This window comes from Podarcis bocagei (genome assembly GCF_964188305.1).
Source record: "Podarcis bocagei genome assembly, chromosome: 7".
Taxonomy (NCBI): Eukaryota; Metazoa; Chordata; class Lepidosauria; order Squamata; family Lacertidae; genus Podarcis; species Podarcis bocagei.
In genome coordinates this window covers 50,744,810-50,758,829 of record NC_138132.1, presented here as the reverse complement: position 1 = coordinate 50,758,829, position 14,020 = coordinate 50,744,810, and the positions used below count along the sequence as shown (strand labels likewise).

Below are 14,020 nucleotides of genomic sequence, written 5' to 3'. Positions count from 1 at the left end.
GCAAGCCCAGATGGAGATTTACTTTTCTTTTTTTTCCTGGAGGAGCCACAGAGAAGCTTCTTTCTCATCAGTCGCGCTTTGCACCTCCCATGTCCCCAGCGGGGAGTGGAGAGAAGCTGGCATCTCTGCCAGCTGAGCTGCACTAGGCTTTTATTCCAGTCTCTGGCTACAAAACCTCCATTTTCTTTCTCCCACCCCACTCTACTCCATCCCACCCCCAAGCAAGAGCTTCTAAAAACAGATCCAGGCGCAAATCCAAGCGGAAAGCCCCAATTAAGCAATGCCAACAGGAGAAACCCCCTGGCTGTTGTCTTCCTGGAACAAGGTATCCATGCAGGACCGAAGCAGAAGGCAGAAGTCTAAACACTGCTCTAGCAGGCTCAGGGTGGAAGCGAATAGTGGGAATCAATGTGCCACAGGCAATGCAGAGCATCCTAAGCTAGGCAAGTGGGTCCCAATGTTTCCTGGAATCCAGCCTCTGTCAGAAATCCTTTAGTCCCACCATAGAATAAATACAAATCAAATAACTCAATAAAATAATGGTTGATTAGTTGGCCCTGCAGGTGCACTCTGCACACTGTCAGAAGTGCTCTCCACATAGCTGTGTGAAGCAGCAGGCCACCCTTTTTCACTGGTGGGGTCACTTTGCTTGCTTACCCGTTTCCTTCCTTCTCACCACATGAATCTCAAGAAATGTTACTCGCTTAGGGTCAAGACCAGCCTCCCCCAGCTTGGATCCTCTAGATATTTTGACCTGCAACTCCTGTCAACTCCAGCCAGCACAGCTGTGCTCCCATCACCCCCAGCATCCTGCAGCTCTGCTGGCTGGAGGTGATGGGAGCTTTAATCCAGGTTTGGAAAGGTTGGCTAATGCAGGAGCTGCATGTTCCTGGCCTCTCTGGGGAGGTCCAAGTGGTCCATCCTGTGTACAGGACACAAATAGCTTCTACCATCAGTACCAGAGGGAACAATGCCATGACAGACAAACACCCCCCCCAGTGGGCTAGGGGTGCACAGGTGGACAGAGCCTCTTAGCCTGTGCAACCAAGCAATTAGGTAGAGGATGGGGCTTCTGGGTAATTAACACAAGGCCCTTGGGGTCAAGGCCAAATGTGAGGCCATTGTTTCACCCTTGGAGTTAAAACAAACTTCCAGAGCTCAGCAGGCAAAGCTGAGGAGGCCTGTAATTGGACTCCACCTGCCTCTCCTCTCATTGCCTCTGCCTAAATCACTCATCATCCTGTTTCCTGGCTTAGACACTTTCTGCTCCTCCTCCTGATTCCCCCTACCACCAGTTTGGTGATAGCCCCTCCTAATCTCAGATTGCGACTGAGAAACAGGTTACCTAGTGGTTAAAGAAATGTGCTCTGCACATACCCAGAGGCATTTTCCTTGTTCTCAGTGGACATTTTTCTGGGCTGAGCTCCAGCATCCCAGACTCAAATTGATGGTTACTCAAGAGGGTGTGGGGGCATAAGGCAGGGATGAGGAATCTGTAGCCCTCCAAATGTTTCAGTATTCCAGCTCCCATCAGCCCCAGTCACACATAGTCAGTGGATAAAGGCAACGCAACCAGGAGACAACACTACCAGGAGGTCCCCTAGTTCTAAAGCACAGTTGCAGCAAAATTAGCAATGGGCAAATATTTTCAATAAGCATCTGCAAATGGTCCAGGTAATTCCTTGATCTAAACCTCTAATGTTTTGATACTTGTCCTATTCCTGTCACTGTATTTTGTTGCAATGGACTGTGATTAAAAGCAATAAAAACGACTTGCTTGCTTGCTTGTTTATACATTTATGCATACTGTGCATCTTCCATGGTGCCTTGTAGGGTTGGACAGGCGGCGAAGGCAGCTTCCCTGCTCCCACAGAGCTCACCACCTGAAACTGCAAGGAAACCCGCAGAGGTGGCGGCGGCGGTGGGCAGCTGCCCTTACTAGACCTCAATGAATTCTTATTGCTATTGTCGTCGTCGTAGCCAATTGAGTCATAAGCCTTCCTTGCTTTGCTGCATCACTGGCAAGGTCTGCCTCCACCATTTCCCAGCCCTAGAAGTCCCATAGAGTCCCATAGGGCTTACTCCCAAGTCAGAAGAAGGAGCAGTTCAGCTTCCAAAGGCTGCAAGCGAGGATGAGGCTGACAACGGGCAAGGGGTGGGGCTTCTGGGCCTCCGTTGCTAGGGCTGGGGCCCGTTGCCAGGGGCGGGCCCGGCGGAGCCGAAACTCTCGCGAGGCCGGGGCGGCGGTTGCTCGGAGACGCGGCGACTCCGAGCCTGGGCAGCAGCCGGAGAGGGGACTCAGTCGCCACCATGGTGAGGCCGGAAGTGGGGCGCGCTTGCAATGAGGGGGCCCCGGGGGGCTACCCCAAAACCTGGGCGGTGCTGGGGCTCCTGCCCGCCAAGAGGCCCCGACCCTCCACCCCAGAAGCGCGGGGGCTGGACGTGCTCAGCGACAGACCGAACTCTGCACATGCTCAGGGGCACTCATTCCTTCGTCACTCTTCCTTACGCGTGCCAAGAGTAAGCCCAAATATAAGCCTTGAGCCCTGGTAAGCACTGCTCTCACCACCACCACCAACTCCTATTTTACAAGTGTGCCTCTTCAACGCCATGGAGCAATTGCACAGGCAAGTAGGTGCTGGCAGCCAGAACCCATTTGTCCTTTGGAGAGAGGGAGGGATGCGTGGATCCCCTTCCTAGAGAAAACGGCACTTCATCATTGCCCAAATGGGTTATCAGCATGAATTCACAGCCTCTGTCCTTCCTTTGGCTCCCCACTTCATCCATCACACTGAAGATGCTCTCTTCTCCTCTCTTGTCCTCTCCCCCACTACCACGTTTGTTCAGGCTCCCAAAAAGAAAGGAGAAAAGAAAGGTGGCAAGAAGAAAGGTGCAAAAAGCCCTGTGGTGGATGTTGTCTCCCCGGAGGGCATGACCAAAGAGCAGGTGAGAAGGGGGTCACTTTGCAGTGGCAACAGAGAGGGTATATTCTTAAAAATGTGTGGATGGGAAATAGAAACTACAATGCAAAGTGGTTTCTTGCCAACAAGAGGGAAGCCAATCAACCTAGAGTTATTTAGGGGACTCCATTTCCTAGCAGCCCCAGGACGAGGGGAGTTGTAGTCCAGCAACACCCTGCAGGCCACTCATGTTTCCCACCCCTGGCCTGTATCACATTAGAGAATGGTCAAGGTGTCTCTCATTTTGGGGTGGAGTGATGTATGGGGTGATTGGCCTACCCTCATTATCTCCGACCTTCCTGGCTAGGAGTAAGACCAAGTGTGAGTCATGCAGTCCCTCAGCTGGCTTGTTGCAGGTACACTCTTTCCATCCCTCTGACACTTCACTACAGCACTGAGGACCAGCATTGGGAGAAGCCACTATTTTGCCAGGGGTCCATGTTGTTCCTTACTACATCCTTCTGCATTCCATAGGGTAGCAAATATAGCTAAGCTCACAGTTCCATTTTACTTTTTGGGTACAGGTATTGTGAGAATATTGCACAGGAACAGCCTTTGCCATCCTGATGCCTTCCAGGTGTTTTGGGCTGCATCTCCCATTAACCCCAGCCAGCAAACCCATCAGTGTAGCTGATGGTAGATGACAACCAGCACATTTGGAAGGTACCAGGTTGGCAAAGACTGCCCTAAACATTCTAAGCTGATTTAGCCACTTCCAGAGAGCAACAGACTCATGCAGCCAAGCCTCTCTCTAACCAGATAATTCATTCACCTATTTATCATGCATTCTGAAATGAAACAGTTGCACCCTTTCCGAAATTAGCCATGCTTCCCATGCCAGTTCACAGGAAAACCTTGGCTTGAAAAGAAAAAGTAAAAGCTTTGGAATTCACTGTCAGAAAAGGCACAGTGCCAGTAGTGGCGATGGTGGGCTCCCAGTCCTTCCTCTCGGCTCCAGCCCGACTGTTGGCTGACCCTCTTCTTGGCTTTGCAGCTGGAGGAACACATGGGCCGCATCCGGGAGGAGCTGGACCGTGAGCGGGAAGAACGCAACTACTTCCAGCTGGAGCGAGACAAGATCCACACTTTCTGGGAGATCACTCGGCGGCAGCTGGATGAGAAGAAGGCTGAACTACGAAACAAGGACCGTGAGATGGAGGAAGCCGAAGAGCGTCACCAGGTGGAGATCAAGGTAAGAGCCTGTGGACTTCACAGATCACAGAATTGTAGAGCTGGAAGGAATTCCAAGGGTTATATAGTTCAACCCCCTGCAGTGCAGGAATCACAGCTAGCATCCCTAACAGGTGAGTGATAAAAACATGAGCTGCTTTGTATGGAGTATGTATTTAAGTAAAATAAAACATTTCCCATTGGTACTAACCCAACAACCTTTTACTAGGGACCTTTTGCCTGTGAAACATGCTCTCTGCAACCATTGACCCATGGTGCCTCCACTTGTGGTTGAGCAGCTAGATATTGGCTTGGGCAGCCCCGCAATGTTGTGGATGGAAAGTGAGGAAATGGCTATGGCATTGGAAGGGTCTGTTATTTTGGCATAAAGACATAGAGGCTCACATGCTCCTGAATCTTCTTCACTTCCTGGTACTTGATGAACTTGGAGCCACAGCACTGCAGGCAGAGTTGGTCACCAGCTTGGTTGGTCTGGCACCCCTGGCTGGGGCACCTCAACTGACTTCCATCCCCTTCCCCTGAGTAGCCACAAGTACCTCTCATTTACTCAGGCCTCTGCAAAAGAGAGTACCTTGGCTGATGAGGGCCTAACGCTTGCCTCATCTTCCTTTTGTCTCAGGTTTACAAGCAGAAGGTGAAGCACCTGCTGTACGAGCACCAGAACAACATCACAGAGCTAAAGGCAGAGAGCACAGTGTCTATGAAGCTGGCCCAGAAGGATCACCGGTCCCAGGAGATGGAACTGCGTAAGGACATGCGCACCTTGAAGGTGGAGCTGAAGGAGCAGGAGCTGTCCAACGAGATGGTGGTGAAGAACCTTCGGCTGGTATGTCTAAAGTGATGCCGGACTTGGCTGCTGGGCTGGGCTCAGGCCAACTTCTGCTGAGTGCATGGTGTGCGGGTGGGAAGAGAGGGGTGGTGGTTCTTAAACCTCAGTTGTTCCTCCAGAGCAAACCAGCCTTAGCTTTGCTTCTGAGCTAGGGAGGAGTATACGCAACATCTGTCACTAACCAGTTTCATCATCTTGGCAGAAACAACAAGAAGACATAACACGATTGCGCAATGACTTTGAGAGGCAGGTGAAAGGTCAGTTCTGGGGCTCGCCACCAAAAGCTGAAGGGTTTGGGTTTGGAAGGGAAGGCTATCTTTGTGCCCAAGGAAGGATCAGTGGGCCACAGTGTCACTTCGTCCCTTGGGCGCCCTTTCTCTCACACATGCAGTGACAAGGGAGCTGCTTCCTTATGGCACAGTCTCACTTTTCTGGAAGGTGTATGTGTGTGACTTTGTAGCAATGGTGTGTAAAGCCCATCTCATGAGTCCGCTCTATGTTGTGTGTAATTGAGGCTAAGTAGCAGCTTGATAGAGAGCACAGATTTGCGTAGGACCTGTCTTGCATACCAGCTCCTGTCTGTTTTGCAGTCATTCCGAGGGCAGGGCCTGAGGCTTACTTGAAATGCCACATGCATTATAAGGTGGAACTTGACAGCAGTTCTAAGCTCCTCAACAAATTAAATGTGTCAAAATAGCTAGGCACAGAAGTGCCATTTGCTAGGCCTTCTATGTATTCCATCTCTGCCGGGAGCTTTGTAGAATGCCAGGCTCCATGGGCCCATCCTTTGCTCAGAGTTGTTTGTATATAGTCTGAGCACCTCCAGTGCCTTTGGGTGACAACATTTTCCAGTCAGCCTAGAGTCTTGCTTCACCCTCTTGTTGGAGCTGGAGAACACTTTGCCCCATCTCCTCTTCCACACAGCATAGAGGAACAGCCCACAGATAGAGGCATGCATAGCCTTGTCACTTTTTTGCCTAGTAGAGCACTCAGTCTGCCCTGGGTGCTGCTTCCCCAGAGATCGAGGCCAAGTATGAGAAGAAGATGCGGGTCCTACGCGACGAGCTAGACTTGCGCAGGAAAACTGAAATCCATGAGATTGAGGAGAGGAAGAATGGACAGATCAACACACTGATGAAGAATCACGAGAAGGCTTTCAGCGACATCAAGAACTACTACAACGATGTCACTCTTAATAACCTGGCACTTATCAACACCCTCAAGGTAAAAGACATGCACCACACGACACCATCCCCAAATCAGCCTGTTGCCAGATTCAGGTAGTGGAAGGTCTAAGTGGATGGTGTTCATTGGGCTTTCTATGTTTTGTTTTTTGTTCTGCTTTGGCTGATTTCTGTACTGCCATTGCTTTAGAGCCACTACATGTTGCATTTGTTTGCTTTGCCATTGTGGATACCTTGAGTCCTGGAGCTCCTCTCTTGTGCATCTCACTATGGACCAACCCCTGTTGTAGTTGAAGGTCATGTGTTTCCCATTTGGGGAAACGAACCATTCTGGTTTGGGGGGAAAGTCTGTTTCTATATTTTATATGTCAACCGCGACCTTGTTTGTTTGGAAATTTGTTCCATTCACTTCAGTGGGCCAGTCAAATGAGTCAGGGTGCATCCTTGGTTATCCTCAGGTGATTCAGAGCTGTTGTTTCTCTTTGCCTTGGTGGTGGTGGGTCCCATGGGAGGTTTGAGGAAGCATGTTCCAGACAGGTGGTCAGGACTGGTGGGATGGGGCTTGCTGCCTGTTTTTGAGGACCTGAGGCACACACAGCCTCCTTTCTCTGTGTGTGTCTTGGAGTACAGGAGCAGATGGAGGAGATGAAGAAGAAGGAGGATCATCTGGAGAAGGAGATGGCTGAAGTGCTGCTGCAGAACAAAAAGCTGGTGGAGCCACTGCAACGAGCCCGTGAAGAGGTGGCAGAGCTGCAGAAGAAACTGGCGCACTATGAAAAGGACAAAGCCATGTTGCATGTGAGTCCCAGGGCTCTGCATTCACCTTTGCTTCCTGAGTGTCCTGGCCAATGAACTCTGGGTTACTTAGTATGACTGACTCTCTGCTAGTTTGGTGTGAACAGCACTAGGCTATTTCTGCACCAGCCCACTTTCATGCCACAGATTTTTATTTCCACTTTTGATAGCAGTTTGCATTGTCTCTATTCTCATGTGCCCTTTATTTCCAGAGTTAGGCCCCACCCTTTCTGTGATGTCCTTCAGTGCTAACAGGGGTCATTTAGAGTCTAGACAAATGTTACTGTGCCTTCCATTCTAGTTGTTGTCCAGCACTTTGCTTTTTATTTTTATCAGTATTTCAAGATGAGAGTTTCGTGATTTTACATGCAGCCACGTACTCACAACCAAAGATGTCTTTTTAGGTTTTGTTCCCTTCTGATGCTGCACACTCCACCAAAGTTGTTGGTGTGTCTGAATGCACAACAGTTTTGCCATAATCAAAAGTAGACTCAACTGCATTCAAAATACAACTGCAGAGCAATTGAGTTATTATGTGAAGAGGAAGGCAGGGGGCCATAAGGATCATGAAACATGCTGGAAGTTGGGGGCAAGAGACCCCTGAGCTGATATTTCCAGGATGAGAAACTTGAATGATGCCCAGTCCCTGTGGAGCAGATAGAGGAACATAGTACTTTCCCATTCTTACAGTTTCTCCTTTGCACTGTCTGGTTTGGAGGTCAAAACCCATCAGTCCCTTCTGTGCCCTAGGAACTCTGTGCGGCTGCTTTAACCTCCTTCTCTTCCCTTTCCAGCACACACATGCCCGTTTGAAAGTCACCGAGAAGGAATTAAAGGATCTCCAGTGGGAACATGAGGTGCTGCAGCAAAGGTTCATCAGGGTAGGGATCAAGAATCACTGCTGTGCTGTGGCTTAACTTAGAGTTGGGAGAGGGTTGGATTTGATGGATGGGCTGTGGGACAAGATGAAAAAGATGGGCCCATTTTCTGTAGATATCCGGTAGAGAGGTCTATATAGCCACCCACCCACCACCCATTGGGCCTTGAGAATTCTGTGGTCCTGGTTGTTTCTTGATGAGACCTTTAGAGCAGATGGACAAGTCTGAGCCAAAACTGCCTGCAATAGGCATTCCCTGTCATCTCCAAATTAGCTGTGTAAATTTTTGCGGTTCTTTTGGATTGCTTGAGCAGCTGGACTTTGTGTTTGTCTGAACAGCAGCATGTCTACTGCTGGGCTGGTCTGGTCATCAGTATGACTTAAAGAAGTGGGGACTATGATACTGGAGAGGGGCAGCTTGCATCATAGAATCATAGAATCATAGAGTTGGAAGAGACCACAAGGGCCATCGAGTCCAACCCCCTGCCAAGCAGGAAACACCATCAGAGCACTCCTGACATATGGTTGTCAAGCCTCTGCTTAAAGACCTCCAAAGAAGGAGACTCCACCACACTCCTTGGCAGCAAATTCCACTGTCGAACAGCTCTTACTGTCAGGAAGTTCTTCCTAATATTTAGGTGGAATCTTCTTTCCTCGGGGGGGGGGTGGAAGGGAGAGGCTCTCTTCAGTATAACTCATTAAGACATGGGGACAGGTTTGCGTGCCATTCAGCATTGATCTGAGACCTCATTAGCTGCCTTTGAAAACTGGCTGCAGTGGTCCTATCTTAATGAGGGGGTCTCTTACTAACAAGAATTGGGTCAGGCTGCCTCCCATCCCTCCTCCCCCCACAGATCCTTGCAAAGTGCATTGGGAGAGAAAGGAGGCCTTTCTGTCCCCAAAGGCATCATTCTCTTGCTCTCCTGAGGCTGCTTAAAGCCCATGGCCCAGTCTGCCATGCCTTGCTGGGTGGTCTGTTTCTATCCCTGAAATGGGGGAAAGAGGTTGCTGCAGATTCCTCAGTTCTCTGGCTCCTGAGGAGGAGGCAAGCAAGCGTGCTAGGGGCTTCTGTGGAGCTGCCCTCTATGACTGCTGCAAGGCCGGGGGTTGAAAACAGGGGCATGACTCTTCCTGATAAAGGTCAGCATATGGGAGCACAGCAAGGCAGTGGGTGGGCATTTGCATGACATGCACACGCACGCACACACACACACACACACACACACACAAGCACATATAGCACAATGCAAGAGGATGGTTTTAACTGATAAAAACCTAATCACCACCAGCCCTGTCTTCCAGCTCCCACTGCCTTCCCTAATAGCCTGAGGGGCTGCCTCAGAGCTCTGCATTGCTCCTCCCTCTGTGACTCACTAAAGTCGCAACTTTTGGAATCATTGCAACATATTTTAATCTGTGTTGGTTTGTGACAGAGGGGGTGGGCAACTGTTGTCATTGGGTAGCTGGCTTTTTATTTTTGGAAGAAGACTTTTACGCATGAATGTTAGGACTATAGACAGTTGCCTAAATACACAGCCAGACCCTTGGTCCATGCAGCTCCATCTTGTCTATGCACTGACTGGCAGTGGCTCTCAAGGCTTCACCTTTCCAAGCCCTCCCTGGAGATGTGTGGGATGCAACTTTGGACATTCTGTATGCCAAGCATGTGCTCCACCACTAATCTCCAGGCCTTTCCCGTGTGCTCACAGTGGACAAGCAAAACACACCAAAACCCAAAGCGCCTTATTAACAGACAGAATACCTGGTTTAGGGGCTTCATGGAGCACCCAGTCTGTGCCAAGGCTCAGAGCAGTGCTTTCTTTGACTCTGGGGTTGATGGTTGTCTGCACAGGTGCAGGACGAGCGAGATGACCTGTACCAGAAATTTACCAAAGCCATTAATGAGGTGCAGCAGAAAACTGGCTTTAAGAACTTGTTGCTGGAGCGGAAGCTTCTCGGCCTCTCCAACATCCTGGAGAAGAAGGAGGTGCAGCTCAACGAGGTCCTGGCTGCCACCAACCTTGATCCCGGTGCTCTCAGTGTGGTCACCCGCAAGCTGGAGGTACTGTGCTTCTAATCACCATGGGGATTATAGAGATAGTTTATAGATATTTTTCTAATACCCTTCAGTTAAACAAACAGCTCCCAAGCCAGATGAGAACAATTGGTCAGATTCCTTCTTGCTGCTGTTTCAGATGGGGTTTGTCCCTGGGTTTCATATTACCAAGATGGATTAGGCAAGATCTAGGTAAAACCTTGCAATGCACAGGAGAAAGGTGCACTGGCTAAAAGGGGGCTGCCAGGGGCTCAAGGTGTGGGCAAGTGCAGGGAGCCATCCTATAATAAGAGACTCTGCCCAACCTGACAAGGGGAAGTTAGTTTTTCTCTGAGCACTCCCCCTCATTCAGGGGCAATTAATGAATGTGGCCTGCGCAGTATTTCAGAGGAGCTGCCCTTAGTTGTGCACAAGAGGCCCACCAGCATGAAAAGCCTTTGCCTCAGCCCTCCAAACAATCAGAGCATGTACAGTAGTACCTCAGGTTACAAACGCTTTGGGTTACAAACGCTTTGGGTTACAAACTCCGCTAACCTGGAAGTAGTACCTCGGGTTGAGAACTTTGCCCCAGGATGAGAACGGAAATCGCACACCAGCAGCAGGAGGCCACATTAGCGAAAGCGCGCCTCAGGTTAAGAATGGTTTTGGGTTAAGAACGGACCTCTGGAACAAATTAAGTTCATAACCCAAGGTACCACTGTACCAACATTTCCATTTGCCAAGCAGGTTCTGAATGCACACGCACACAACTGGCCTCCAGTTGCCTCAGGTTGGCTAGAAGTTGCTAGGAGGTGTTTGTTTCCAGCAGCAGCTATAGAAGTCAGTCACATGGGCAGTACTGTGGGCAAAAGGGACCCTCGCAGCAGTGACTGAACCAGTGGTGGGGTGAATTGCTCTACTGGGGAATGCGTTCCCTTCCTATCTGACCTGAGCCTCTTTGGTGCTTTCTTGGGACATAGAATGCACAAGCAGTCAGCAAGTGTCTGTTGTGCTTCTGGCTGTGAGAATACACTTGGCATGAGGGTGCTGTGCCAGGGGAAATGTGCAGGAGCCAGACTGAAAGGGGACGTTCCAGTGGTCAGAGACTTCAGTTTCTTTTCCCTCTGGCTGGTGGAGTTGGAAGAGATTCTGCATGCAAATCTGCTGAACCTATGTGCCATTTATTCTGGTCCCAGAATCCGTTCAGTACACAGAGCACACGTGCCCCTTTGCAGCATGAGAACTGTGAGAACTGAAGCGGCAATGTGCCCTCGTTGCCAGGGCGGTGTTTCCTGCTCTGCTGCTCAGTCTCCAACGGAGATGGAAAGGGAGAGAGAGAATGAGCTCCTGGCTGCCTTCTCAGTTCCTTGCCTCCCTCCTTCTCTCCCTGCGGCCACTTGTGACTGTCAGAACCTTCTAGCCACACAAGCGTGGCTTGGGGATCGCTTGCCACACAGCTTTCTCTCAACTCGTTCCACTCCATGGGGTTTCCCTGGTTGCTGATTTCCTAGCTGCCCGCTTTCTTTGCTAAGGTTGGGTTCTCTCTAACAGCGCCTTGGTACACAGCAAGGCTATCTGCACTTTCAAAGCATTCCCCTGGCACACCAAGTTGTTTCTGGGGAGCAGAGGCTGCCCATCATGCTGCCAGGGCCCCTCCCCTCTGTGTTTCCAGCCCCAAGAGTCAAGGGAGGCTCTCCACCATAGGGACCTCTGTGGCCTCCTCACTCTTCAGGCTTCCTGTCCTGTCCAGTCTCTGAAATGCCTGATGGGATGGAAACAAGAGTTATCGCCCGTGACTTGGCCTGCCTGGGAAGGGGGTTTAGTTAGCGGCTTCCACATTCCAAGCACGGCTGGCGCCAGTAACTGGAGATTCTTCCCAGAGGCAGCTGCTCCTTCCACCAGGCCTCCCACATTCCTACCTTCAGCTGCTGCTTGCGCAGCAGGCACATCCACAGGGGATTCCCTGGGTATTGTAGCACCAGTTCCTGTGCCAAATAGGGCAAAAAATGGCTTGGTGGCAGAAATGCCAGCCCACAGCTCTCATCTCCCATTACTGGCGGGCAACGCAGATGAGCCTTAATTTGAGTCACAAAGAGGAAATTGTGCAAGGAGGCAAGAGGCGCATTAGCTCCTGTTTGTAGATGGAGTGCTCCACTGTGATTGCTATGCCAAGTGTGGGATGCAGTACTGTATACAAAATTCAGCACCCATGAGAATCTCGGGTTTTACCTGATTTTGTAATAGCAGGTTTCTAAACCTCATGGCCGTAGAGAGGCTTGGAAATACATTGGCACTGCCTAATGAAATCATGGAAGCCAACAACAGACAGATTAGGACTTTCAGCATGCAGAATTTGCAGAAAGGAAAGAGCCAAGCACGAGACTGTGCTGCAGAAGGGCACCTAACTTTGCATAGGCCTGTCATGGCCCATTAAGAAAGGCCAAAAGCTCTGGCTGGGCCTTGACTAGTCCCCTTGTGGGCCAGTTCACTTGCCTGATGTGTTAACGCCCAAACAACCTTCTTTCACAGGATGTGCTGGATTCGAAAAACAATGCCATCAAGGATCTGCAGTACGAGCTAGCCAGAGTGTGCAAGGTAAGAGCTCCAGCTGAGGAGAACCCTATAATTGTACTTGAATGTCTGTTGGGGCAAAATGTAGAGAGCAGGTCTCTTTAGACACAACCCAGGAAGGAAATATATTTTCCCTAGCAGTTGGCTTTTACTTATGCCTTGTTTGAAAGCCATTTATGCTAGCAGGAATTCACTATCCTGTGGCAGTGAGTTCCATAGGTTAATGCCAAGAAATGTGAATAAGTACTTCCCCTGTCTTTTCTAATGCCCACTGCCTACCCATCTCAGTGAACGGCTGATGGGTTTGACAAATGTTGTACTAGCCATCGCTTCATCTGACCTACCAAGTTGCATTGTATTCACCTTCAGCCCCATTTTTCTAAATTAACAAGTTTGTTCTAAGCCAGTGTTTCCCAACCGGTGTTCCGCGGCACACTAGTGTGCCGTGAGACACCGGCTGGTGTGCCGTGGGAGGGAGGCGGGCGAGAGGCGGCGGCGAGAGGCGGCGGCGGCGAGGATCCGCGTCGAGCCGGGGCGGCTCCGCGGTGGTCGTGCCGAGCGGCGGGGCAGCGCGCGCAAAAGGGAGGAGCGCGAGACAGCGGAGGAGGAGGAGGCCGGCATGTCCGGGCAGCAGCAGCAACAGCAGCAGCAGCAACTCCCGGCGACGGCTCCTCCTCCGCCCGCTATCGCAGCCGCCGCCGCCTCAGCTGCCGCCGCCGCCTCAGCTGCCCTCGCTCTGCTGCCTCCTCCCACCCCGGCAAGGGGGAGGGAAAAAACGTTCACTTTTGTGCGTCCCTCCCGGCGTGACGCTGCGCGCTGACGTCACGGGGCGGGGCTTTAATGGTGGTGTGCCGCGAGATTTTTTTCCGGTAAGCAGGTGTGCCGTTGCCCAAAAACGTTTGGGAAACACTGTTCTAAGCATTTGTTCCTTGAGATGGTCTAGCCTGCTACCATTTTAGTTGGCCTTTTTCTGCTCTCTTGCATCCTTTTGGAGAAATACGGATGCAGCCGCCACTGCCATGGGTGCATTACCAGAGCATAGACAAGAGAAGTTGCCTTAGGTGGCTGTGTTATGGCATGTGATGTTTGATCCCTCTCCTCAACCTGCAATTGCCTCCCATTGCAGGCCCACAATGACTTGTTGCGGACGTACGAGGCCAAGCTCACAGCCTTTGGGATCCCTTTGGACAATTTGGGCTTCAAGCCCCTGGAAACCTCCGTGATCGGCCACACGCTGGGCCAGGGCCCTGCTGGGTTTGTCTCAACCCCCACGTAGCACAGCCTGACATCATACTTTGGAATGCCTTCAGCCTAAGCCTTGTGTGCAAGCAAGCCACTGTCCCGCTCCTGCTGTGGCCGTAGAGGAGAGGGAGGGAGGGAGAGAGCAGCCCCCTGGAATGAGATTGTGTCTGCTCCAGCCCTCATTTGTATTAAAGAGGCCCTGTGGTGGGCTATTCAGTCTTCAGTCTCTGCAAAGCCTCCCTTTTTCTTTCCCACCCACATCAAGGCAGAGCTTGGGGACTTGAAAAGCATCCTCCTCTTGATTAATGACCCCCTGAACTCCTTAATCCCACCTTA

The 14,020-nt window shown here is 50.9% G+C and overlaps 1 protein-coding gene across 4 annotated transcripts; it reads left to right on the top strand.

Moving 5' to 3' along the window:
- The first annotated feature begins 2,196 nt into the window (after nt 1–2,196).
- DRC4 (dynein regulatory complex subunit 4) lies at nt 2,197–13,907 on the top strand. Of its 4 annotated transcripts, none has more exons than XM_081203800.1 (11): nt 2,197–2,313; nt 2,848–2,946; nt 3,955–4,152; nt 4,771–4,977; nt 5,183–5,237; nt 5,999–6,204; nt 6,795–6,962; nt 7,754–7,840; nt 9,689–9,898; nt 12,401–12,466; nt 13,569–13,907. In XM_081203800.1, the coding sequence occupies exons 1-11, from the start codon at nt 2,311–2,313 to the stop codon at nt 13,716–13,718; spliced, it is 1,449 nt and encodes a 482-aa protein (XP_081059926.1). In that variant the 5' UTR covers nt 2,197–2,310; the 3' UTR covers nt 13,719–13,907. The 4 variants fall into 4 exon arrangements, with proteins under 4 accessions (XP_081059926.1, XP_081059928.1, XP_081059927.1 ...); XM_081203802.1 differs by lacking the exon at nt 2,197–2,313 and adding an exon at nt 2,322–2,549; XM_081203801.1 differs by lacking the exon at nt 2,197–2,313 and adding an exon at nt 2,322–2,627.
- Nucleotides 13,908–14,020: the final 113 nt, after the last annotated feature.

Bases quoted from the DNA above. Each gene is read 5' to 3' on its own strand.
- DRC4 (XM_081203800.1), top strand. The intron at 5,238-5,998 runs GTCAGTTCTGGG...CTGCTTCCCCAG, and splicing joins CTTTGAGAGGCAGGTGAAAG to AGATCGAGGCCAAGTATGAG. The intron at 9,899-12,400 runs GTACTGTGCTTC...CTTCTTTCACAG, and splicing joins TGGTCACCCGCAAGCTGGAG to GATGTGCTGGATTCGAAAAA.